The sequence below is a fragment of the Herpailurus yagouaroundi genome, unplaced genomic scaffold, assembly GCF_014898765.1.
Source record: "Herpailurus yagouaroundi ecotype Mexico unplaced genomic scaffold, PumYag 190, whole genome shotgun sequence".
Taxonomy (NCBI): domain Eukaryota; kingdom Metazoa; phylum Chordata; class Mammalia; order Carnivora; family Felidae; genus Herpailurus; species Herpailurus yagouaroundi.
In genome coordinates, this window is record NW_024412421.1 from 31,210,592 (window position 1) to 31,235,553 (window position 24,962).

A 24,962-nucleotide genomic window follows, 5' to 3' on the forward strand; every position below is an offset into this window, starting at 1 on the left:
TGTGTGTGTGTGTGTGTGTGTGTGTGTGTGTGTGTGTGTGTGTGTGTATGGGCTCTTTCCATACTTCGGCTATTGTTGATTAGGGACTTGCACTTTTAAAACAACAAAAGGATAGTATTATCCTTGAAATGTTTGCATTGAGTTCACTAGTTTATTTAACACACACAAAAGTCACAATGTAGTGTCAAACACCAGATAAATTTAGGATTTTTATTTTTAAAAGAATTCAGTGCATAGTGTTAGCTATGGTTTGGCAGGAGGATCTCTGCTTACAGGTGGAGGAGGAAGCTAGCTGCTTTTGTGTCTGCTGTTATACGGACCCCAGGTAGATGTCATTTGTAGCCTCCACTCGAGGGGCTTAATCCTCTCTGTGGGAATTGTTGCTGTGTGTTTTCAGGGGAAGACCGTGCCCTCTAATAATTTGCTCACATGTCTCTCCTCTTTGGGTATACAGATCCTGAAATACGACATTCTCACAAAGTCATCCTTAAAATGGGGACAGGAGCACTGCTGGCCAGCAGAACCCCTGTTTGTCCCCATGCCGGGTGCCAAGGGCGAGGATGATGGTAAGACTCCAGGAAGGGGAGCCCGCTTGCTGCATTCTGCTTGTGATCACCCCTCAGTCAGAGACGTCATTTGGAGGCAGTGACCCTCCCTCCGCATCCCCCACATCACACTGCCACTGGAGCCAGGCTTTGAAGCCCGGGTCCTTCTGAGTCCAAAGCTGTGAGTTAGGGAGTCCCTCTAAACACCGTCACTGCTGACACCAACTGCAAGTTCAGGGGTCCCCCAGTCCCTGGGTTTCGATAAAAGGATTCACAGAACACACTGAAAACTGTTAGGGTTGTGGTTTGTCACAGTGAAAGGATGCAGATTGAAAGAAAAGAGGCTCATGGGACAGAATCCAGGAGATTTCCATTCATGGAGTGTCTGGTTGTCCCAGGAGGTCATGGCCCACCCCAGCTCCAACAGTATCTATGGAATATCACTGACCGAGGCAACTCACCCAAGCCTTGGGGTCAGAGCTTTTTAGGTGCCTGGTCGTGTACACATGGGTGGTTGGCTGTGTGGTTGATCCTTAGCCTTCAGCCCCTCTGGAGGTCAAGATGACGTCCAAATTGCTTTGCTAGGATAGATCATCAGAGTGGCCCCAGATAAATAAAGATATTCTTAGGAGGAAGGACATTACAGGGGCTTAGAGGTCACCTCCCGGGAGGAAAGATCAGACCTCCCTTTACGGGACATTAAATTGTTTACTACACAAAGCCCACTTCCTTTCCACTTGAGAATTCATTGCAGTGGCTGGGACACAATTCTTAACCATCTCTAAGCGTGTACCTTTTGTACAGAGCACCGGTAAACGCACATTTGTGGCCCACCTCTCTTTTGTAGATTTCCACATGACCAAATGGTCTTTTCCCTCCTTGATTCAGTCTTTGCCCCAGAATCCTCTGCACACACTTCCGGGGATGCCAAGGCGGGGTCAATTAGGACCACGGGTGGGGCTGTCCACACCTGCAGGGGAGGGCGAGCTGCCTCACTGGGCCTGCCAGCTGCTTCCCTGAGGTGGGGAGTGGTTTTCTGCCTGGGCTGTGTCTTCCTACTAATCATGCATGGCATGGCGCACCAGGCAGGGGGCCCCAGGTTGCTGTCATCTCTGAGGTGGGGGATTGTTCGTAGCACCTCCTGCTGAGGCTGGCCTCCCCCTGGCTGGGCTAGTGCTCCCCCTACATTCTCTGGTGAGCAGGGAGTGGCGTTGTGTTCATTCCACCAAAGGACAGGCTGAGAAAATGATGTGATTTACCTACAGCCACACACCCCGTACCTACTGAGTTAGGATTTTAATCCACGCCAATCTAACTTGGACTATGGTCAACCACCCTGAAGCCCAGAAGGCTTTGGGAGGACTCACGAACACTTGTTGTAAGTTTATGTGCATTCTTTCATTTAATCCTACCTCCCTTGAGAGCGAATACTTAGAATATTTCCATTTATTTTTTTATAGAGGGGAAGGCGGAGGCTACTAGTGTGCTGCTTTGGGCATGAAGTCCATTGGGCTCATTCAAATGCCATCGAGGGCAGCTAGTCTGAGTCTAGCTAGGTGCCATGTATTAGCTTCAATGCAGCCTCGAAACTAATCCTCTATGATCAGGCTTTCTAAACAGTAGTCCGATAGCCATTCTTCAGTGCACACAATATTTTACAAAATGCTTTCACGATTCACCATGCAAGAGATCGTCCCAGCAGCCCTGCAAGGGTAGCGAGAATCATCCTTACTCTGCAGATGAGCAGAGTAAGGGTCGGAGAGGTCAAGGACCTGGCCCCCAGCAGGGCTGGAGTCAGGTATTCTGGTTCCTCATTCCTAGTTGCCTCCTGCTCACACAGAACATCAAATTTGCCTTCCTTTTGTTTTGATTACGTCCTTACCTTCAAAGAGGACGGGGAGATACAGCTGAGAAATTTATCCCTCCAGCTGGAGGAAGTTCAAGTCTGCACTTCTACAAAATGTCTCTTTTTGTTTCCCCAAAGGAATTATCTTACCAGCCATCGTCTCTACCGATCCCCAAAAGCTTCCTTTTCTGTTTGTTCTGGATGCCAAAAGTTTCACAGAACTGGCTCGTGCGTCCATTGACGCAGAGGTGCACCTGGATCTCCACGGGTTATTCATCCCAGACGCAGACGGGGACGCGAGGGAGCAGGCCCCTTCCCAGGAACAGCCGGACAGGATTCCAGACTGCCATGTGGCCCCATGGACCTGAGTGGGTTGGGCCTGTGGGCTCACTTCCTCTCTGGGTGAAGGGGGATCCTTCATTTCCTTTTGACCTTATGCTTTCTGCGGTGGCTTTGAGACAAAGGTATGGAAATAGTGTCTTTTCTTTCGTCTTATTTTGGCCCTAAAACCATTGTTTGAAAGTGGATCAAATATGTATTGATTAGCTTAAGCGTTTCCAAGAAAGCCCTTTTCCTTTCTTATAAAACCATGCCCAGAAATTGTATGAAGGCACATAATCATCCTTCTTAGAATGAGCAACCACTGATGTACCAGAGAAGAGGCAGGTAACTATTTGTCATTGCTCCTTCCTCCTGCCCCTCGTCTCCCTCTTTCCAGTAGACTAGACTGTGCATCTGGGAGATCTAGATTTCTCAACCATGCGTTGTTAGTAAAATCTGTGGCCAGGAAGGCATATTGCCTTGTGGTCATTCCATGCAAGGCATGGCATAATGTAAAATAGTGAAAGTGTTAAAGTCTGTTCCAACCTTATTTAATTTTTACGTGGCTTCTTTTCTCTGAAGTTCTTCTAAGGCAATAAAATAGAGTGCAGTTCGTAGCCAGCCAGATGCCCTAGTACAACAGATTGGGACAGCAGATTGGTGTGGCAGTCCCCTTTGCAGGAGAGGGTTAAGGAGCTGGATGGTGACCCAACTGGCCATGGCCAAGGGGCTAGAATCCAGGACCAAGGCCCAGGCCAGGGCTGGCATGAGGAGTTCTTGCCTAATGCTGAGAACCAGGGCAGGGAGCCCTGCCAGTGTTTGTAGGGGAGAGAAGGCTCCCCAAGCTTAATGTGCTGCTGGGATAGACCAGGTGTTTGGGCAGAGATGGAAGGAGGTTGGTAGTAGGGATGATGGAAGCTTGGAACACGCCAAGAAGGGTCCCACGTGAGTACTGGGAACCCATGGACATTTGAGTCTCACCTTTATAGTCCAGTGGGTTTGTGGTATAGAGACCCAAAGGCAGGCAAGATAATCCTCAAGGACCCATGTCATAGGGTCAGAGAAGCTGGGATTCCACCCTTATTCTGCACCTGCCTCCTCTCCTAAATCTGGATTTCACTCAGTCACCAGTAGAGATTCAGTGACATGTATTGAGACAGGAAGAAAGGAATCTCTGGTGACATTGCATGGAATACCCCAGAGCGGGCAGAGCTCTGAAGGATGGTCTGGACTTTTACCCTGCAAAAACACCATGAAGCCATACTTAGCTCCCACTGAAATGCAGGGTCCATCAGGTCTGGGGGTTGGGTTTTGTTTTGGGGGTGTTTTTTGGACATTTTTATTTAAACGATTGAAGATTCATGTACGCGTGTAAGAAATAATACAAAAGAGATCCCTCGTGGACTTTACCCATTTTTTCCAATGGTAACATTATAGTATAGTTATCACAACCAGGATATGACATTGATTCAGTCCATACATCTTTTTCAGATCCCCCCAGTTTTATTTGTATTCGTTGGTGTGCATGCTTAGTTCTACACAATTTTATCATGCGTGTAGATTCCTTATTCCACCGCCATGATCAAGATACCAAATGGCACATCAACACAAAGATTCTGTGGGGTGCTTTCTTATCACTATACCTACCTGTCTCCCACCATGACCTTCCCCCATCCCTAACCCATGGCAACCACCATTTCTAAAATTTTATCATTTGAAAACTGCTGTATCAATGGAATCACCAGTATTAACTGTTGGGGATTGACTCTTCTCCACAGAATTGCTTGCAGACTCATCCACATTGTTCTATGTTGGGTGTGTTTTGTTCACTACTGTATCTTCGGCACCTAGAACACTGCCTGGTGCCTCACAGGCTCTCAATAATAAATATTTGTTGAGTGATTGCACGAGTGAATTCCTTCAACACACAGATTGTTGGTCGATAATGTACCAACAAGAAACGGATATTTTACTAACGCTCTCCTGGGAAGACGAGGAAGACAGTTTACATGGACCCCAATGGCGACACACAGGTTCCTGCCCTGCCATCCCTGACCCCCTCCTCTCTCTCTTTCCCTGTTGGTTCCTCAGATCCCCTCCACCACCCCAGTCTTTCCTTTTCACCCTCAGCTCATGGATCCCATTAAACAGAAACGTGACCCCTGGAAATGGCAGAATGAAGACCATCTACGCTTCCTTTGGAGATCCCAGCACCTCCAGCCTTCATGAGATGGGCTGGGAGGAAATGCCAGCCATGGTGGCCTGAGACCAGTACGACTGAGGTCTGCATTCAGATGGCACAAACGGAAAAGAGTCGACAGATGTGACACTCACCTACTCATTATTCTACTTCAGATATTTGAGAAGAGGGTGGAATTAAAAAGCGCTTCCCCACCCCCACTCTGCTCAATGCCAATTGCCAAACAGTATCCAGACCTACTCACGAAAAAGGGTGCAGTTCTGCGGGGAAGAAAAATATGTCCGTGGTTTGTTTACCTTGTTCAAGATGACAGGTGAGATACCAGACTGATGAGGAAGGCTGGCGCACCAAATCTTTTTTCCCCCAGTTTCAAAAACATCACAGGTCAGCGGCAGGATACCTGATTTATCTTGACCCTTAACTCCATTGTGTTTCATACACAGGCCAGGGTAATTAGCCCAAAATGTCACAGGAGCTAAGATGCACGCGCCTTTCTTGAAGGCGCCACAAGGCGGTCCGTCTTATCCTCTGAGCCTTCCTTGTTATGCTTCATGTGGGTGTAACGCATGACCAGGAAGTTTTACAGGAACAATCAATCACTCAGATTTGTTTGTTGCTTTGATAAAGCCACAGCATTTCACAAGTGCCCTGAGATGTGTCGGGTACTGGGTAAGCCCTCAGATGTTTGCAGACCCACTGACTTTTTCCTTCAAAGGTTTTTCTACTTTGACTCCACTTCAGGAATAAGCTGGGTGTATACTTGGACGAATCAACGCATGAGAAATCTTTGCGCTTTCGTGCTACATCCGCGTTACTGGTCCACACTCATTTCCTCCCAACCAAAGTTCCCCAGCGTGGGGCTGACGCCATTAGGAAGGGTTGCTGGTCCAGGTTAAGCACAAACACCTTTGATCACTTCTTAAGTTGTTCAAAGACTGTTTGGGTGGTTTTTAAATGGCCAAGAGAAGTCTTCCCCTTGGCAAATCAGGACATGCAGAAGAGTCATTACCACCTTCCTCATCGTCCAACGCTCATGAGGCCTGTGGCCTCTACCTCAACTTCCTTCTAGGCGTTTAGCTCAGCCGCCAGGTGCAGACGCGCAAACAGTCGGCTGTACCAGCTGTTGGGGAACATCGGGAAACAGTCTCTTGAGGGCAAGCACCAGCAAAGAGGCTGAGGATTTTCTTGGACAAGGCGAGCAGACAGAGACGTGGAGGCACCATGTTTGGGCAAGGTGGGGATGGGCCAGCCTTCTTTCCTCTTCGTGCTCAGGCAAGGCTTCCCGGAGCCGGGCGCCTCCAGGAGCGGAGTGTTTGGAGGGAGCTCATGGCAGACAGCTGTCCTTGCAGGCGGAGGGTGTGCGCAGGAAAAGAGTTGGAGATGGGTGAACAAAGCACTCGGAGAGTGAATTCCCCAAAAAAGAGCAGTTGAAAGAGTGAGAGAATTAGGTGAATATTTTTCTCTGGTTATAAAAGTCAATATGTGTCCATTGTGGAACACCTGGTTACATTGAAGAAGGAATGAGAAAGACACCCGTAGTCCCACTGTCAAAGGAAAACCCCTGAAATCATTCTGCTGTGGTTTTGTTTTTCAATACTTAAAAATATTTTTGTGCATGGGGCGCCTGGGTGGCTCAGTCGATCAAGCATCTGACTTCGGCTCAGGTCACGATCTCATGGTTTGTGAGTTCGAGACCCATGCCAGGCTCTGTGCTGACAGCTCAGAGCCTGGAGCCTGCTTCGGATTCTATGTCTCCCTCTCTCTCTCTGCCCCTCCCCTACTCATGCTCTGTCTCAAAAATAAACATTAAAAAAAATTAATTAATTAAATAAAATATTTTGGTACAGGGGTGCCTGGGTGGCCCAGTCAGTTAAGCTTCCAACTTCGGCTCAGGTCATGATCTCGCCGTTCGTGAGTTCGAGCCCCACATCAGGCTCTGTGCTGACAGCTCGGAGCCTGGAGCCTGCTTCTGATTCTGTGTCCCCCTGTCTCTCTCTGCCCCTCCCCTGCTCGCACTCTGGCTCTCTCTGTCTCTCAAAAATAAATAAACATTAAAAAAAGTTAAAATAGTTTTGTACACAAATTATATAGTAGCAGTTAGTTTCTAACCTACCTACCAGCTTATAACCTGCTTCTTTCATTTAACATATGATACAAGTATTTTCTCAGACTACTAAATTCTGGTTTTTTAAAGTTCATTTATTTGAGAGAGAGAGAGAGAGAGAGAGAGAGAGAGAGAGAGAGAGAGAGATCATGTGCTTGCAAGCGGGGGAGGAACAGAGAGGGAAAGAGAGAATCCCAAGCAGGCTCCCCCCTGGCGGCTCAGAACCATGATGGCCTGAGCTGAAATCTAGTGTCAGATGCTTAACCTACTGAGCCAGCCAGGCGCCCCAAACTACTAAATTCTTCTAGTGGGAACACATTATTTCATCTTTGGGACATGGCATGATATATGCTATCCTACCACTGGACATTTAGGTTGTTTCCAATTTCTGACTATTAGAAATCATGCCAGATCGGTAACTTTGTGCACATGTTTCCAGAGTTCACCCCTCTCCCCGCTCTGGATTCAAATGCTTGTTGATGATATTTTCTTTGGCTAGGTTCCCAACTTGGTATTTCTTGAGCCAAAGAGTAGAAAAACAAGGTTTTGGGTGTTCTTTGACAGGCCTAAGGTTTTGGTTTGATTCACAGGAAAATGAGAAGCCATTATAGAATGTGAGAGGTTCGCATGGTCAAAGTGGCTGTAGGGAAATCCACATTTCTCAACAAATAGGAAAAAAGGGGTACATGGTAATATACCTTTCATCCAAATCCTCCCTTCTTCCTTTTCCCTGTTCTGTCTTCTCCGTATCTTCCCATTCTGTATAGACACTTGTTCTTTTTCCGGTATGTATTCACTTCACTCATTCGTTTATTTATTCATTCATTCAGTGATAACCAAGCCTATGTTGGCAACTGTCCTCAGGGAACTGTCCTCGGGGAACATACCAACACACTTCAGTGGAACGGTGGTAAGAAAAGGGAACACCCCAACACACTTCAGTGGAATGGTGGTAAGAAAATAGAACACCCCCGGGGACACCCAATGCTACCTTGAAATCCCTACCCACCCCTGGTTTGGCTGATATATGAAGGATGGCAGCAGGGAACTAGGGGAAATGGGCAATGCAGATAAAGAAATAGCCCTGTGCTTAGGCCTGGAATCAGAAGAGAAGTTGGAGAATTTAGAAAAAAACTTGAACTTTGGAGTAGAAAGTGGGCAGCAAAGACAAGTTTTCAGCCAGATCCCCAATTCATCTGTACTGAGGTAAGAAATGGACAAATCTCCAGTAGCCTCTTCAAGGACAATCAGGGACTGAGAGTCATTCTTCTTAATAATACTTTTTTGAGATCTAATCCATATACCATAAAATTCACTCATTGAAAGTATACAACTCAATGGTTTTTAGTATATTCAGTGCTGTGTAACAATCACCACTAATTTTAGAACATTTTCATTGCCCTATGAAAGGAACCCTGTCCCCATTAGCTATCACTCCTTCTTCCACACCCCTACCCCAAATTCTAGGCAACCACAAGTCTACTTTCTATTTCCATGGATCTCCCTGTTCCAGACATTTCATATAAATTGCATCACACAGTGTATGAGGGTTTTGTGACAGACTTCTTTCACTCAGCATAATGTTTTCACGTTTGTTTGTATTGCATGAATCAACACTTCGTTTCTTTTGTGGCCGAATAATGTTCCCTTCTATGAATAGACCACATTTTGTCTATCCATGCATCAGGTGATAGACATCTGGGTTGTTTACTCTCTTTGGTTGTCATGAATAATGCTGCTGTGAACGAACATTCATGGACCAGTTTCTATGTGGACCTATGTTTTCATTCCTCTTATGTATATTCCTAGGAGCAAAACTGCCGTGTCATATGATAACTGTATATTTGACATTTAGAGAAACTGCCAAGCTGCTTTTCAAAGTGACTGCCTCGTTTTACTTTCCACCAGAAATATATGAGCATTTCAGTATATCCACATCCTTCCTAATTTGTTATGGTCTGATGTTTTTATGTTAGCCATCCTGGATACAATGATGTGGTGTCTTGTGATTTTGATTTGCATTTCCCTAATAACTAATGATGTTAGACATCCTTCCATGTGCTTATTGGCCATCTGTATATCTTCTTTGGTGAACTACCTACTCCAATCTTTTCCCGTTTTTAGACTGGGGTATTTGTCTTTTTATTGTTGAGTTGTGAGGGTTCTTTATATATTATAGATGTAAATCCCTTATCAAGTATGTGATTTGCAATGTTTTCTCCCATTTTGTGGGTGATCTTTATTTTCTTCATGGTGCCATTTGAAGTACAAAAGTTTTAAGATTTTGGTGAAGTCTACTTTATGTAATTTTTCTTCCATTTCTTCTGTCATATCCAAGAAATCATGACTTAACCCATGGTCCCAAAGATATGTTACTGTTTGCTTTTATGAATTTGATGGCTTTAGCACTTACGTTCAGGTCTATGATCCATTTTGAGTTAATTTTCGCAGACAGTGTGATGTGTATGGATATCTGGTTGTGCCAGCATCAAAGTCACTTTTTAGGGTTGATAAATCTTACAGGCAGGAAATAAAAATGTGTCTCCTTTTCTTCCATCATTCCGTAGAAGATGTTTCCTTCAGCCAGCAAGAAGGAGCTATAGGGCAGCTGTCTGGTGACCCCAGCGAGGCCTTGGTTCAGAAACAGGGAAGCCAAGATGGAAGGGCTCAGTCAGTGGTGGTCCCATGGCTCCTCTGTGTTGGAGGCTTAATATCCTCCCTCCATCTTCATCACTGGGTCTTGGCAAACTTCCAGGTAAGTCTAGCATATGTGTGTTCAATTCACAGTCATATGCTCTGGTGGGATTTTCCGGTATTTTCTTTCTTTAAGCACATCCACTGTGTTCCAGGAGGGCGGAGGGTGACTAGTCTTCCTAGAGGTTCTAGCCCATCCCAGGAGGAAAAAGAGATGGTGGGCGGCTTTGAAGCTAGTGAGAAGCAGGAGTTCCCTCATTTTGTCTTCAGTCTGCCATTGGGTTGAGCAAGCTAGAGACTTAGCCTAGTTCAAAGTTTGTTAAATTACCGTCGGAATGAACATGGGAGGAACAGTGATGGCTACATCACTCATGGGTCTTCTCCGGTAAGGGCAGGAACTGAGCTTTCTTATTACAGCAACAACTGTATAACAACAGCTGACACGTACTGACAACTCATGCTGTGCCAAGCACTGAGCCTAAGCACTGCGTGTGCTGGGTCTCATATAATCCTCATAATGCCCCGGAGGTAGATCCTGGTACCATTCCCATTTTATGGATGAGAAAACTGAGTCTCAGAAGAGTTAAGTGACTTGCCTAAGATCACCCAGATGGTTCTGGAGACTCCGAAGTCCGACTTCTTGACCACTACTTTTATTGCCTGAATCTTACTCACTTCTCCACTTTCGGGGCTTAGTACAGTGCCTGAGACAAAGAAGATACAAGTAATAGGACAATGATGAGCACAGGGGCTCCAGGCTCACTGCCTGGGTTTTGATCCTCTCTGTTTCACCATCCATAAAATAGAGATAGTACTTGTACCTCATTCGAAGGGTTGTTGTGACACGTACACGAAGAGTGCCAGACACATAGTAGCTGCTCAATAAACTGTAGCCATTGTATTAATGAGCCTTAAAACAGTCGAGAGGTTGAATCTTGGCTCCTGATAAGTCTCGGGACCTTTGTTAAGTTATTTAACTTCTCTGCGCCTCGGTTTCCTCATCTGTGACATGAGGAGGAGAACAGAACGTATGTACCTCATAAGGGTACCGTGAGGATGAAATAAATCCAGGTTCTTAAAGTCCTCAGAAGAAGTGCCTGCCCCTTAGTCACCACAATCTGAATTAGCTGAGCAGATGCAGGCCATTCAGGCAGAGGATGCTACTCATAAACCCTTGAACGAAGGATGTTCCTCCTCTCTCTGGGCAAGACCTTCTCCTGCTGTGGTGAGAACAGAAGGGGTCAGCCTCCCAGGCACCCAGAGTCATCCAATCCACCCGGCTGGCCAGTGGCATCAGAAATGACATGAGCAGATCACTGGCACACTCCCAATAGCTGCCGCACACTGACAGCCTAATTGGTCACGGGCAGGACACGGTTATGATGCTTAGAGAAAGGGTCTCTGAGTTACTTGGTTTGGGTTCAAATAGCAGCCGTCTCCTAGGATCTATGCGACAACTAAAGGGATACTACGCATCACGGGCACAGGACAGCACCTGGCACAGAATGGCAGTGGTCCGCGTGGCAGGCATTTTCGTCGGTTTGGTTCATCACCATATCCTTGTCGGAATTAGCACTGTTTTCTACGGCTGCTGGAACATATCACCACAGACCTGGTGGTGTAAAACAACGCAGACTTATTCCTACAGTTCTGGAGGTCAGAAGTCCAAAATGAGTCTTACAGGAATAAAATCAACATGCAGAAGGACAGCTCCCCTCTGGAAGCTGCAGGGGAGAGTCTGTTTCCTTGCCTCTTTCAGCTTCCTCATCCCCTGGCTCGGGGACTCACGCTTTTGTCCCCCTGGTTTAGCATCCCACTGCTTTCCTCCTTCTGTAGTCAAAGTCTCCCTGTACCTCCCTCTTATAAGGACCCATATGATGACACTGCACCAGATAACTCAGGATACCCTTGCTATCTAAAATCCTTAACTTCATGACATCTGCAAAGTCCCTTTGCCATCTAGGTGACATTCACAGGTTCCAGGCATTTGGACCTGGATGTCTTTGGGGACCATTATCCAGCCCACCCCAAGCACCTGGCTCATAATGCACTCAGTAAATCCCAGCCACGTGAACATCAGACGCTCAGTGGTGCCATCGGCATCACCTCGGCTGGGTCCTTTCAGGAATGACCACAGCAGCACATCTGGCCTCTTGCCTTCAGGTCCTACTCACATTTCACCTTCAGTGTGGCTTTCCTGGCCCCAAGTTAACTGCCAGTTAACTCCTCCATCACACACACTCGTCATCCCTTTATCACATGGTTTAACGTAGTCTTCCCCGAAGCACGTTTGGCCTTCTAGCATACTGTAAAATTTATGTGTTTACTAGGGTTATTGGTATTTGTCCATCCTCCTCACTGGAGTGTAAGCTCAAGGATTACTTCAGGGCAAGGACTTTTTTGGGTTTTTGTTTATATTTTTGTAATGTTTACTTATTTTTGAGAGAGAGAAAGACAGAGCACAAGTTGGGTAGGGGCAGAGAGAGAGGGAGACACAGAATCTGAAGCAGGCTCCAGTTTCTGAGCTGTCAGCAAAGAGCCCAATGCGGGGCTTGAGCTCGCGAACTGTGAGATCACGACCTGAGCCGAAGTCGGATGTTTAACCAACTGAGCCACCCAGGCGGCCCTTGTTTTTCTTTTTAAGTTTATTTATTTATTTAGAGAGAGTGTGTGTGTGAGCATGAGTGCGAGCTGGGGAGGGGCAGAGAGCGAGGGAGAGAGAGAGAGAATCCCAAGCAGAGCCCAATGTGGGGATCGAATTCATGAACCTTGAGATCATGACCAGAGCCAAAATCGAGAGTCAGATGCTTAACCAACTGAGCCAGCCAGGCGCCCCATGGACTTTTCTGTTGTAGCCTCACACGTCTCCTAGGGGTCTAGAACTGTATTAGGCACACGCAGGTGTTCAGTACCTGAGTGTTGAGTGAACATACGACCTGGATGGCCTGACCGAGTTTCTCTCAGCTGTGAGTCTGGTTCTTTATCTTTTAGGGTTGATCATGGCTTTCATAACAATGAAGGCATTGCCTGTGGTGAGGCCAATCGATTCCAGGCAACCTAGGTATTATCCTGTTCACGGTCCCCACCCCATTCCATTAACGCACTGGCAATTTTGATCTCTAAAACACACATAACCTCAATTCTTATCTCTGCCAAGACTTGCGAAAGTCTGGGAGGGAAGTGAATGGTTTGGCTTTGGATTTTACTGGAAGATAAACTTTTGAGAATTCAGATGGTGTAGAGATGGAAGGGTAAGTTGACCCTGGCTGAAGTCACCAAGGTTTGTTGTATTGAGTTATACTGTTTCTACTAGCTGGCCTGGAGGTAATGAGTTTGCGACTTCTGCGGTTGGCTGGCCTCAAGAGGTTGGCTGTAGAAAGGTCTTGAGCACTGACTGGGGGGCGGGGGGCGTGGTGGAGGGGCTTCGGGGTGCCCATGAGCTTCCTGAAACTGCACGTGAACGTCTGTGTGTCTGTATGTTCTTAAGGAGAGTAGAGCCCATTGCTTCTATCAGCTTCTTAGGAGGGAGAGTGGAGAACTTCTGCACTGCCCCAGCTGGGAGGGCTCTGCGATCCTGGGACTCACAACACACAGCTCAAATGAACAGGCTGTACACAGATCAGGGATGAGAGGCATGACCCCTTCCCCCCACTCCTAACCCTTAACAGGTCCCCAAGCTACTATGTTAAAGGTGCTGAACCAGGCACTGGTTCAGATCTCAAGTTGACCAGTCTCATTTTTTGTTAAGACTCTGGGTGTTTCTTGAGGCCTCAGTAGTTCTCCTTGGTAGACTTGGGACTGCTCTACTTTCTCTGATTTTGTGTGAATATGAAGGCTCTTCAAGGGTACAGAATGCTGTCGAATCGCATAGTATTAACGATAAAGAAAATATGTGCCTTTTTTTTGTTATGTGGCAACAGACTGGCTTGCTCCCTGCTCTGTTTATCTGTCCATCCATCCATCCAATAAGTATTCACTTCCTCACAACATTCACAAAAGCTACTGTGTATGTAACAAAAGCTTTATCTAAAACACTAAGCCTCATTTTAGAAAAATCATGAAAAAACTGAGGTTCAGAGAGCTCAGGTTACTTGCTCAAAGTCTAGAAAGTGATGGAGCAGAGCCTCATTGGAAACTTATTGATGCAATGGCAATGTTCACCATGATCACCTAACAAAATACTCCTGAAGGCGAGAGGGGAGGGGAGATACCCCCCCCGGAAGGAAAATGGGAGGACAGAGCACCTCGAAATCTATGTTTTACCTTAACATGCTTACATGTGTTACAGTGTACTTTGTATTATGCCCCTGCTTTTTTTTAATATCAAAGAATTTCCCAGCAATCTTTGCGTACAAGTGATGCTCTGGGAAGGGGGTATACCCCAGGGTAGTTCTGCTACATTCCGCACCACAAACACCACTTTGCACATCGGATGTTTGCTGTTTATTTTTGAGATTTACCTCCTGCGTGGCACTGGAGGAGGGCAAGAGCTGAACCTGATTCCTTCTTGCTGCCTCCCGAGACCTTGTCCAGTATCCAGCGTGAAATAAGTACACAGATCATGAATCTGGCAAATACTTATTGAATGCCCGGCATGCACCAAGCCAGGTGCTATGGGAGATAGAGACAGATAGGACGTGCTCCCTGCTCTCGAGACAATTACAACTGAGCTGGAGAGGCCACGCTTCCAGAATCTGCTTGAAAAGGATCTTTCTGAGACTCTTGGCACAACAGTTTTAAAAGCTTGGGACTATAACAGAGCAATAGAAGAGATGGGAGGTAATTAGACACCAAACAAAAAGTGTCATTAATAGGACAAATTTCATGAAAAGTGACAACCTGTTCCTCTGGAAAGGCAGCATTGTGTCAAGTTAGCACAACTCGCAGTCACAAAGTACAAATTATCAATGATGAAATATGCCTGTTTCCCAAGAGGGAAAGGCTGAGAGCCAAGTCGCCTGCTCTAGATGCTATCTGTTTCGCCACAAGGGTCTGAGCCTCTGATTTCTTGGCCTGTGAGGGCCACGTTCAGAACTCGGGCAGCACACATAAACCCACGTCCCTTTCTGACAGACGTGGGTAGGTTCTGGGTTTATCAGAGTGAATTCTATTCATCAGATGTTCACTGAACTGACTGTGTCAGTACCGGCCATGCAGTGAGAGGCAGGGGTGCGTGATGAGGGCTCACACAGGGAGTCAGAATCCTGGCTCTTCCGTGAATCAGCTGGGGGATGTGGGACAGGGTTTCTACCTCTCTGAGCCTTGGTTTTTTAAACCGCAGCATGGGATCCTAATACTTACCTTGTAGGTTGTTGTAAAGGTTCATTGGGGTGACAGACAAAAAGCTCCCTGCACAGGGAACTGTACTAAGACCTCCACAAATGGGCACAAGTAGAAGGGGCAATTGTGGCAAAATTAAGGAAGTGATCTCTGATGTCCAGAAACCTTAGGTCTAGTGAAAAGACTAGTATGCTAACAGATAAAGGTCATTACTGTGATGGGTGTGACTGTTTCAAGTGAACATTTACTGAGCACTTACTATGTGCCAGATAGTGTGTTAAACAACTGTAGCTGGATAATCCCATTTCTTCTGCACAAAACTCTATGAGGCAGGAACCACAGTTGTTCCCGGTGGGGAACGTGAGGCGTAGGCAGGTTAAGTAACATGCCCAGGGTCACGGGGCTGGAAAGCGGTCAGAAGCAGGGTTTGAACCCAGAGGTCTGGCTCCAGAAGGAGACTTCAAGGCACAACAATGAGAGAGAAGGGAAGCCCAGAGAGGCTTCACAGAGGTGATGCTAAAACGGCGAGCCGTTTTTCAGGCACCAGAGTCATGTGAGAAGGCGTCCAGGCAGGAGGGAGAAGCAGAGGCAAAGAGCTGGCAGGACGAACAGGTGGGTGCGTGCAGGGGGGTTGGGATGAGGGTGGTGGGGATCTGGAAGATGAGGGGCAGACAGCGTGACACCTCAGATGCCAGGCATGGGGACTTGGCCTTTTACCTGGAGGAAATAAGGGGCCGATGAAGGATGAGGAAGACAGGGTCGCTGGCAGGTAGGGAATGTGCCTATCTGCTAGGCTCAGAGAGACATGACTCTGGCTGGTCTATTTGAGAATTTCTTTTTTTTTCAACGTTTATTTATTTTTGGGACAGAGAGAGACAGAGCATGAACGGGGGAGGGGCAGAGAGAGAGGCAGACACAGAATCGGAAACAGGCTCCAGGCTCCGAGCCATCAGCCCAGAGCCCGACGCGGGGCTCGAACTCACGGACCGCGAGATCGTGACCTGAGCTGAAGTCGGACGCTCAACCGACTGCGCCACCCAGGCGCCCCTAAAAAATTATTTTTTAAAAAAAGCATGAATGAATAAATGAGTCTCTGAAGAACTGAATTGTGAGCTGGATTTAAGAAAATGCATATGGCCAAGGTGGATCACAGACCTAAATGTGAAAGGGAAACAGAAAAGTTTCCAGAAGGGGCACCTAGGTGGCTCAGCTGGTTGAGCGTCTGACTTCAGCTCAGGTCCTGATCTCGTGGTTCATGAGTTTGAGCCCCGTGTTGGGCTCTGTGCTGACAGCTCAAAACCTGGAGCCTGCTTTGGATTCTGTGTTTCCCCCTCTCTCTGCACCTCCCCCACTCATGTTCTTTCTCTCAAGAAATAAACATCAAAAAATTAAAAAAAAAAAAAACAAGAAAACAAGAAAAGCTTCCAGAAGAAAGCACAGGAAAGTATCACGGTGGTCACAAAGAGTGTCCAACAGACCATGAAAGAAAATGGGGCGCCTGGGTGGCGCAGTCGGTTAGGCGTCCGACTTCAGCTCAGGTCACGATCTCGCGGTCCGTGAGTTCGAGCCCCGCGTCAGGCTCTGGGCTGATGGCTCAGAGCCTGGAGCCTGTTTCCGATTCTGTGTCTGCCTCTCTCTCTGCCCCTCCCCCGTTCATTCTCGGTCTCTCTCTGTCCCAAAAAAATAAAAAAAGTTGGAAAAAAAAAAAAAGAAAGAAAAGCACTAGCCATAAAAGGAGGTAATAATAAACTCCACTTCATTAAAATTAAGAAGATCTGTTCATCAGAGATGACATTTAGAGAGTGAAAGCCAAGCTGCGGATAAGAAGAAATGTGCATTTCCATATATATGATAAAGAACTCCTAAAAATCACTTTGAGAAGTGAATTTTTAAAAATGAGGCACTACTTGAATAAGCACTTAAATAGTGTGTTTACACACATGCATTTAATAAATAAATACACACATACATATATGCATATATTAACATACATACGTAACCTACACATACCACTACACACCCACCGGAATGAGTGTAATTAAACGACCAACACCACCAATTACAGAAGGATGTAGAACAGCTGGAACGCTCACGCACGGCTGGTGCGAGTATCATTTGGTGCGACCACTTTGGAAAACCGTCTGCCAGTATTTACTGAAGCCGAACATGAGCTGGCTCTATGACTCAGCAATTCAACGCCTGCGCATGTCCACATGAGAGGCAAGTGCCCACAGCCCACCCCGAGACCTGTTTAGGAACGTCCATAACAGCTCTATGGTAATAGCCCCAAACTGGAAACAATGCAAACAGCCATCAACGGGAAAATGGATAAATATATTGTGGCATATTCACATGGTGGTATAGTCACAGTTATAAACAAAACAAAACAAAAACCCACCTTGCTATAGGCAACAAAACGAAAGAATTTCAAAGATGTTGTATTGGGTGAAAAAAGCCAGACACTGAGGTTCAAGAACGGGAAAAGCCAATCAATAGGGATAGACAGGAGACCGTGCTTTCCTTGGGGAGACACGTCTGGGTCACCGGAGAAGTTCTTTCTCTTGATCCAGGTGTTGATTGCACAGGAGTACTCATACGCGACACTTCACTGAGCCGTACCCTCAAGATCAGTGCACTTTATGTTATACCTCAATAAAGAGGTGTTGAAACATAATAAATATATTAAAGTGTTAGAAAAGTGCTGAAGAAGACGTCTGCCATATTTTGAAAAACGTAAGAGTGAATTTAAATGTTAAAACAATAAAACTAAAGACATACATGCAGCATGAAATAAAAGGACTGGAATGGGGGCGAGGGGGTCGGTTCAAGAGCCGGAGCAGGAAAAGGAAGTGTCCGAGGGAGTCAGAAGACAGACCAGGGCCACATCGAGGTGAGCACTGACATCAGGGAGAAACCATCAACCCAGACCCGTGTGGACATGGTGGCTGGGGCCCTGACTGCAGAGGGGAAGAGCCTAGATTCTGATGTGCAAGTCGGCTCAAAGCTGATCATCCCTGCGGTGGGCAAGGATGCCACTGAAAACCAGGTGGTGACAGCGACAAGAGACATGAGGCTCAGCATGTACTGAGCACCTACTACATGCCACGCCCCGTGGTCAGTGGTCAGTGCCTCACTGCAGTCTTCTCATGTTTACTCCTCACGACCACTCTGTGAAGTGACTCTGGTTGCCCCCAGTTGACAGGGTGAAGTCACTTCCTTGGGGTCTCCAAGGGCAAGAGAAAGAGACTCCAGGCAGGCAGGCAGGAAATCCAGTGAATTTAAGGAACTGAGACGACTTCAGACATTTGAACAGGTCTGAGGAGCAAATTAATCATGAGATACAAAGTGTGCAGGATAAACCAGCTCGTGGTACACCCAGCAGTGTAGTGACCAGAATCCGAGGAGAAGAACAGAGACGGAGTACTTTTTGTATGCTTTCGGGTAGATCAACAACATACAGTGACCAAAGTAAATGTAAAGGGCACAGTGTGCCAAGAGGGTGTGCCTGGAAGGGGGACAGTAAAGGTTGTTGCATGGAACTTGGTTTGAAAGTAGCTATTGGGCTGGCCTGGGCCCAGAGCTGTTATATTGTGACGTCCCAAGATTTGTAACTTTCCTTTCATGTCCTTTGAGTCACTCTTAATAATTCACCTTCCTCCACCTTGGCAATGTCAGGTTAGGCAGAAAGGGTTGAAAAGATCCAGCTTTCCTCTCCTCCTCCCCCACCTTCCTTCCGTTTCTTTCTTTCAAGAAGTATATACTTATTACATATATTATTTAACACGCATTGTTTTAGAGGCTGAGGATACAGTGATAAATAAAACAGGAAGTTCCTACCAGGCCTCATGAAGCTTGTATTATAGTCAGAGGAGATACACAATATGCAAATAAACATACACAGTTTTATGCAGCAAGGAAAAATGAAGTCAGCTAGGTGGAGGCCTTTCTGAGGAGCTGACATTTAAGCTCTGATCTAAGTAGAATGAAAGAACAAGTTATGAGAATGTGAGGAGACTTCCAGGCTCAGAAAGCAGCCAGTGCAAAGGCCCGGAGGTGGGCGTGTGTGAAGCTTGGTCAGGCAAGAGCGAGAAGGCCGGTTTGAGGGGCACGTGGGTGGCTCAGTTGGTTAAGCGACTGACTCTTGATCTCAGCTCATGTCATGATCTCGAAGTTTGGCTCTGTGCTGACAGCATGGAGACTGCTTGGGATTCTCTCTCTCCCTCTCTCTCTCTCTTCTCCTCCCCTGCTCACTCACTCTCACGCTCTCTCAAAATAAACTCAGGAAAAAAAAAAAGGCTGGTTTGGTTAGTGCACACTGAGGAAGAGGAAAGTCATAGGAAATGAGGTCACAGAGGAAGGAAGAGCTCACATAGGGCTTTCGTAAGCCACGAGGAAGCCATTGGAAAGTTTGCACTTGGAAGCAACTTGATCTGATTAGCGTATGGGGAGAAAGGCCTCATAAGGAGGCAAGAGAAAAGCAAGGGGAGCACTGGGAGGCCGCCGCAGGAGTCCAGGGGGAGTTGATCAGTGGCTCCCCCAGAGCAGTACTGGCAGGGGTTGTGAGGCTAAGGCTGCATTCAGGACACAGTCTGCACAAAGAGCTGCAGGGTTTGCTGGGGAATTGGATGAAGGGTGTGAGAGACAGAGGTCAAGGATGTCCCTAAGTTTCTGCCCTCTGTCCTTAAACGAATGATGCTGCCACTGATTTTGGGAATGAGCAGGTTGAAGCGGTAAAACCAAGAGTTAAATTCATAGTTGTGGATGCCTATTAGATACTCACTTGGAGATGTTAGCAGGCTGTCGCTTGGTGTTTGGTGGGGGAATCTTCGAAAGCTACCGAAGTAATCCCTTACGGACAGAAAAATCTCAGTTCTCCCTAGTTACTAACATTTATTCCTTCAGCAAATATTTACTGAGCCCCTACTGTGTATCAGGCACTGCACTGGGTGCTGAGGAGTATAGCATAGATTTGGTCAGAAACACTCACTGTCTTCATTACAACTTAATTAGTTCACTGGTTTCTGAGACACCTCTCTAAATATTGTGTAAATACGTGGAATCGACTCTCTAGAGTTATAAATACTGAGATGTTCTCTGACTCAGCAATTTGGAAGAGCTTAGATTTTCCGAAAGAAAGGAGCTATAAATAGATTTGGACAAATGACAGACTTACCCATAAAATATGTGAAGACCGCCTTCAAATGAATCAGAAGGGACTGTCTCAACCAAATTCATGTTTACGAAGAGTCAACTTGGTGTAATGGAAAAGCTTACAGGGCTGGAAGGCAGGAGCTCGAGGCGTGTGTTCTTCTCCGACTAGGTCGCATGTATGACCTTGGCTGAGTCCTTGGCTCATCTTGCTTCGGTGTCCTCTCCAATAAATTGAATCTGAGAACCAGTGTTTTCTCAAGAGCCTCCTAACTATTGTTGTTTTCTTTGCACTATTTTTTTTTTTTTTTTACTGGACTCTCCCTCCTCTTTCCAACACTTACTAAAAACCAAAACCTCAAACTCCAAGGTGATTCTTCTCTTCTTCAAGGGCTCTTTGTTCACAGCAAGATAAACCTAGAGTTCCCCTCCTCCCACCCAGCTTTTTGCAAATGGAAAGAAAATGTTTTTTTCTGATTGTAGAAATGATACATGTGCTTCAATCACAAAGACAGTAAAAAGTCTCTGCAGTGATCCACTGAGGCAACCATGTCTGTTTTCACCATCATTGTATCTGCAATGTATCACATGGCAGTTACTTAATAGATATTTGTTGAATGAATGACTTCTGCTGATATCTTGGGAACACCCTTTTTAGTCTCCCGACAGGAGGAGGGGGAGGAGAAAATTCTTTCTCTGGGGGTTGTTTAGCCACTAAAGCAGGAGGGGCCACTTAGTCCCAGAGACTGACATGGCTGGGACCATACCGGATCTCAAATGACTCGTTTCACAACAGCTGAGGTCGGAAATCTATGGAATGCAGGGAAACAATCACACCAAAGACACCATTCTGATGGCCGTAAACAGTATCACGGGCGGCACAGTTTGAGCAATAACAAGAAAGGCTACACAACAGTCCAAGGTCTAACCGGGAGTGGCTCCTGCAGACTGTGCCCCACAAGCCTTCCTCCCACGTGTGGGTGCTCTTGCTTTCCTACACAAGGCAGGGGTTTCTCGTGGCACCTGAGCTGAACTCAACACTTGATTGCAAGCCTAGCATTTTTTTGATTGTTAACTCCCCTCTTGGTAAACCAAGATGGTTTTCTGATTACTTCAGGAAACGAATGAAAGCCAGAAGGTGTCTGTAGACACATGCTTTATCTTTTTCTCCCAAATGGAAGTGGTGGCTGATGTTGAAAAACTGGGACATTTGACATGTGAATTTCAGATCGCTTGAAAAACCCCTGCATTTGGCACCACGGGGTCCTTATCCCATGGGGCAGTCAGCTAGGGCTGAGGGGCAGCCTCTTGCTCTAGATGGGGTGTTCAGCTCCCTGCCATCCTGCTGTGTTCCATCCTGCCTACTGTGCTCATTGACCCAACTTGCTACCTCTAATCATGCAAAAGCGCTCGAGGGGCATCTATGAAGTACCAGGCACTGTGCAAGTCCCTTGGAACACGAGTGAATTCAACACAGCTCCGACCTTGGAGGAGCTCGCAAACCAACAAAGAAACCGGTGAATTACAGTGTGGTAAGGGGATAAAGCGCAGCCCAGAAAGCAGGAACATGGCACAGCACGGGGACTCTGCCCTGCGAGGCTGTTTGGAGGTTCCTTGAAGGTCATGTTTGTGCTTGGTTTTGAAAGATGAGTTACTCAGGCGGGTGGAATGGTGGTAAATATTGCAAACAGCGGGGGTGCTTTTGAAAGCATCTATGAGGTCTTTTGCTGATCTGACCGTCTCAAGCCAGCAACTTTTCCCTGGTTGATGCGGGTCTGTCTACAACCCTCTGCCCAGGTGTTTTACCCCTCCACCCCTTCCTTCCTTCCTTCTGTCAAAATGCCAGAGAATGTTCACCTCTACCAGGAAGAGCCTACCTGACTAATCCCCACTCACTTCCAGTTATTTCAACTAACACAACACCCCCATTCTGGGGAAACTGGTTACCTGAGGGTGATTCTGTTATTTGAACTCTTTGTTTTGGAACCTTCTGATAGTTGGGAGAGTAAACCAGCATTCCAAGCAATTAATATGTATTTATCAAATATCTATATTGTAGAGAACTCTCTCTGTCACATACATCATTTTTGATCCCAACAGCAACCCAGTTGAGAATGAAGACAAAGACAAATAAACTAAAAACAGAAAAGATAAAATTCAGAAAACATTTATTAAGTGCTCGTTATTCACAATTTTGTTAATCCCTCCATGCATCCCTCCTAGTAGTGCTCAGTGAATGACACTGAGTACTGCTAGGGCCAAGCACTGTGCTTAGCACCTGGAAATCGAGCCACTGAAACATATAAGCTGGCAGGTGACATGGATAAAGAAACCCATTTATCATAAGTTACCTGCCAGAGCAGTTTCAAAGTACAACAACAACTGGGGGAGAGGAGTGTCGACCACTCCCAGGGATATGGGGCAGGTATCATGGAGAAGTCTGAGCTGCTGATCTTGTTTTTTATTTTTATTGTGACATTTTACAACATACACAGAAATACGGAGACTAGTACAACGAAACTCCACGTATCCACAACCTGCTTTAACAATTAGTAACTCATAGACACTCGATTCATCTGTACCCTCACCCGCTTCCCTCCATCCCTTCATTTGGTTTTTTTTTTTTTTAATTTTTTTTTTCAACGTTTATTTATTTTTGGGACACAGAGAAACAGAGCATGAACGGGCGAGGGGCAGAGAGAGAGGGAGACACAGAATCGGAAACAAGCTCCAGGCTCTGAGCCATCAGCCCAAAACCCGACGCGGGGCTCGAACTCACGGACCTCGAGATCGTGACCTGGCTGAAGTCGGATGCTTAACCGACTGAGCCACCCAGGCGCCCCGCTTCATTTGGTTTTGAAGCCAGCCCTAGACATTTTTATTTCACCCATAAATACTAAGCTGAGTTTGAAGAAGGAAATGGAAAAGTCTAGACCTTCCACTAATAACTTCCTTTTCCCCAATTACTCTTCTGCCAGCGACTCCAAAGCCTTCGCTAGTTCAGGGTAAAGACCCATGGCTGCATTGGACCTTTTGAGCTGGTTGAAAGAAAAGACTGAACGGATACAGTGAAAACCCCATCCTGCCTTATCTGAAATGCTGTTCATTCTTCAGGTGCTTGGTCCTAATTAATAATCCTTCAGAAAAATTGCTTAATTCTTTAGAAGCTTATTGAGGGTTGTACAAATGACCTAATGTTTGTACAATTAGGTTGTACAAACAACATAGTGTTTGTACAAAACGGTGGCTACATTCTACATTCCCGTGTGCCCCCAACCCCCCCGGGGTGGGGGCCCGCGGGAACCTCAGACCATATGGGCTTGCCCTGGGGACGGAGCTGACTCAAAGTTGCTTCCTGTCACATCCTTGATCTTCACGGGGTTGGGAACCTAGTCCTATGTGGACATCTGATCTCTATGCCCTCCACCCCTTCAGCGTCTCCTGTCTGTCTGATGGGTACCAACATCCACGCAGTTACTCAACCCAGAACGTTGTCCAGGACTCCCTCTCCCTCACAATTCTGCCTGTTCCTTTAAAAGCATCCATTAATATCCACTTACATACACCAAGATCCTTCGATTTAGGTCCCCAGACCCTTCCTTCAAGTACTGCAATTATTTAAGCATCTTTCTGCTTTAGCACCACCCTCCTCATTCTCCACGCAGCAGCTGGGTCATCTTTATAAAACACCCCGTTTCAAACGCTTTCATAGTTCCTAACCCCTACAGAATCAAGACCATGCTCCTTACCGTCGACAGGGAGGCCCTGCAAAATATAAGGTTTCTTGCGTGCTTCTCCAGCTTCGTCTGCTTCATCTCCTTCCCTAGCCTGCAACCAAATGCTCTTTTTGAGGGTCTGCTTTCTGGGGTCTGCGCTCTTACCTGGGAAGCGCCCTTTCTTTCAAGAATAATAAAAGCTACACCTACTGCGCCCTTGCTTACACGCGAGAGCTCACAAGAGTCCACGACACCACTGAGAAGCCATCACCTTCCTTTTGCAGATGGAGAAAGTGAGGATGGACGCCTTACCCATGGCCACACAGCCACTGAGTGGGAAGCCGAGGCTCGGATTCAGACTCGCGGCGCTAGAGGCCCGGGGCTTAACCACAGAGTCCCAGCCTGCCCGCACGCCCTCCACCGCAGCAGCTACAGCTCCCGGCGAACGACAGCCCCTGGCTGCGCGGGGACCGCTACCAGCTGGGCCAGCGGAGGAACGAGGCTTCTGATTGGCTGCCTCCGGCGACTACTGGCGAGAGGGAGGGACCGAGGGCGCGGGGGCGTCGCGGAGAAATGACGCAACGCCGCGGCTCCTTAAAGGCGCCAGCCCCTAGCGCCGCGGATGGCGCAGGCGCGTTCCGGGGGCTCCCGCTTCTTCTCCGAGCGCTGAGAGCCGGGCCGGGCGGGCGCGCGCGCGCGCGGACTGTGCAGGCAGGGCGCGCGCCGGACGCGGGCAGCTCGAGGGGTCCCGCGGGGCGGCTGGGGCAGCTGGACCGGACGGCTGACGAGCGGGCGCCGCGATGGCAGAGGGCAGCGCCGTGTCCGATCCTCAGCATGCCGCGCGTCTGCTGCGAGCGCTCAGCTCTTTCCGCGAGGAGTCCCGCTTCTGCGACGCGCACCTGGTCCTCGACGGGGAGGAGATCCCGGTGCAGAAGAACATCCTGGCGGCGGCCAGCCCGTACATCAGGTGAGGACCGGGCCGCGGCGGGCCGGGCGGGGCCGCTCTGCCCGGAGCCCGGGGGCGGGCCGGGCCGGGCGTGTCCCCGGAGCCCCTGGTCCCCGCCAGCCGCCCAGGTCCCCCCCACCCCCAGGCCGGCCACCGCCCGGC

The 24,962-nt window shown here is 47.4% G+C and overlaps 2 protein-coding genes and 1 long non-coding RNA gene across 3 annotated transcripts in view; 2 read left to right on the forward strand and 1 right to left on the reverse strand.

Moving 5' to 3' along the window:
• Positions 1–4,615, forward strand: part of BCO1 (beta-carotene oxygenase 1) — a 95,424-nt gene extending 90,809 nt beyond the window's left edge. Inside the window, 2 exon segments of the mRNA XM_040443207.1 lie at positions 455–566; positions 2,530–4,615. Coding sequence (XP_040299141.1) covers positions 455–566; positions 2,530–2,759 — 342 coding nt within the window. The 3' untranslated portion in view covers positions 2,760–4,615.
• Positions 4,616–7,223: 2,608 nt separating this feature from the next.
• On the reverse strand, positions 7,224–24,428 carry LOC121009844 (uncharacterized). The gene is made up of 3 exons (XR_005780859.1): positions 23,888–24,428; positions 10,532–11,322; positions 7,224–10,414 (listed from the first exon to the last, which is right to left on the reverse strand). It is a non-coding gene; the product is annotated as an uncharacterized LOC121009844 (long non-coding RNA).
• A 119-nt stretch (positions 24,429–24,547) lies between these two features.
• GAN (gigaxonin) overlaps positions 24,548–24,962 on the forward strand; it is a 60,027-nt gene continuing 59,612 nt past the window's right edge. Inside the window, exon 1 of the mRNA XM_040443208.1 lies at positions 24,548–24,821. Within this exon, the coding sequence (XP_040299142.1) occupies positions 24,655–24,821 (167 nt within the window). The 5' untranslated portion in view covers positions 24,548–24,654. The remainder of the gene's footprint in view (positions 24,822–24,962) is intronic.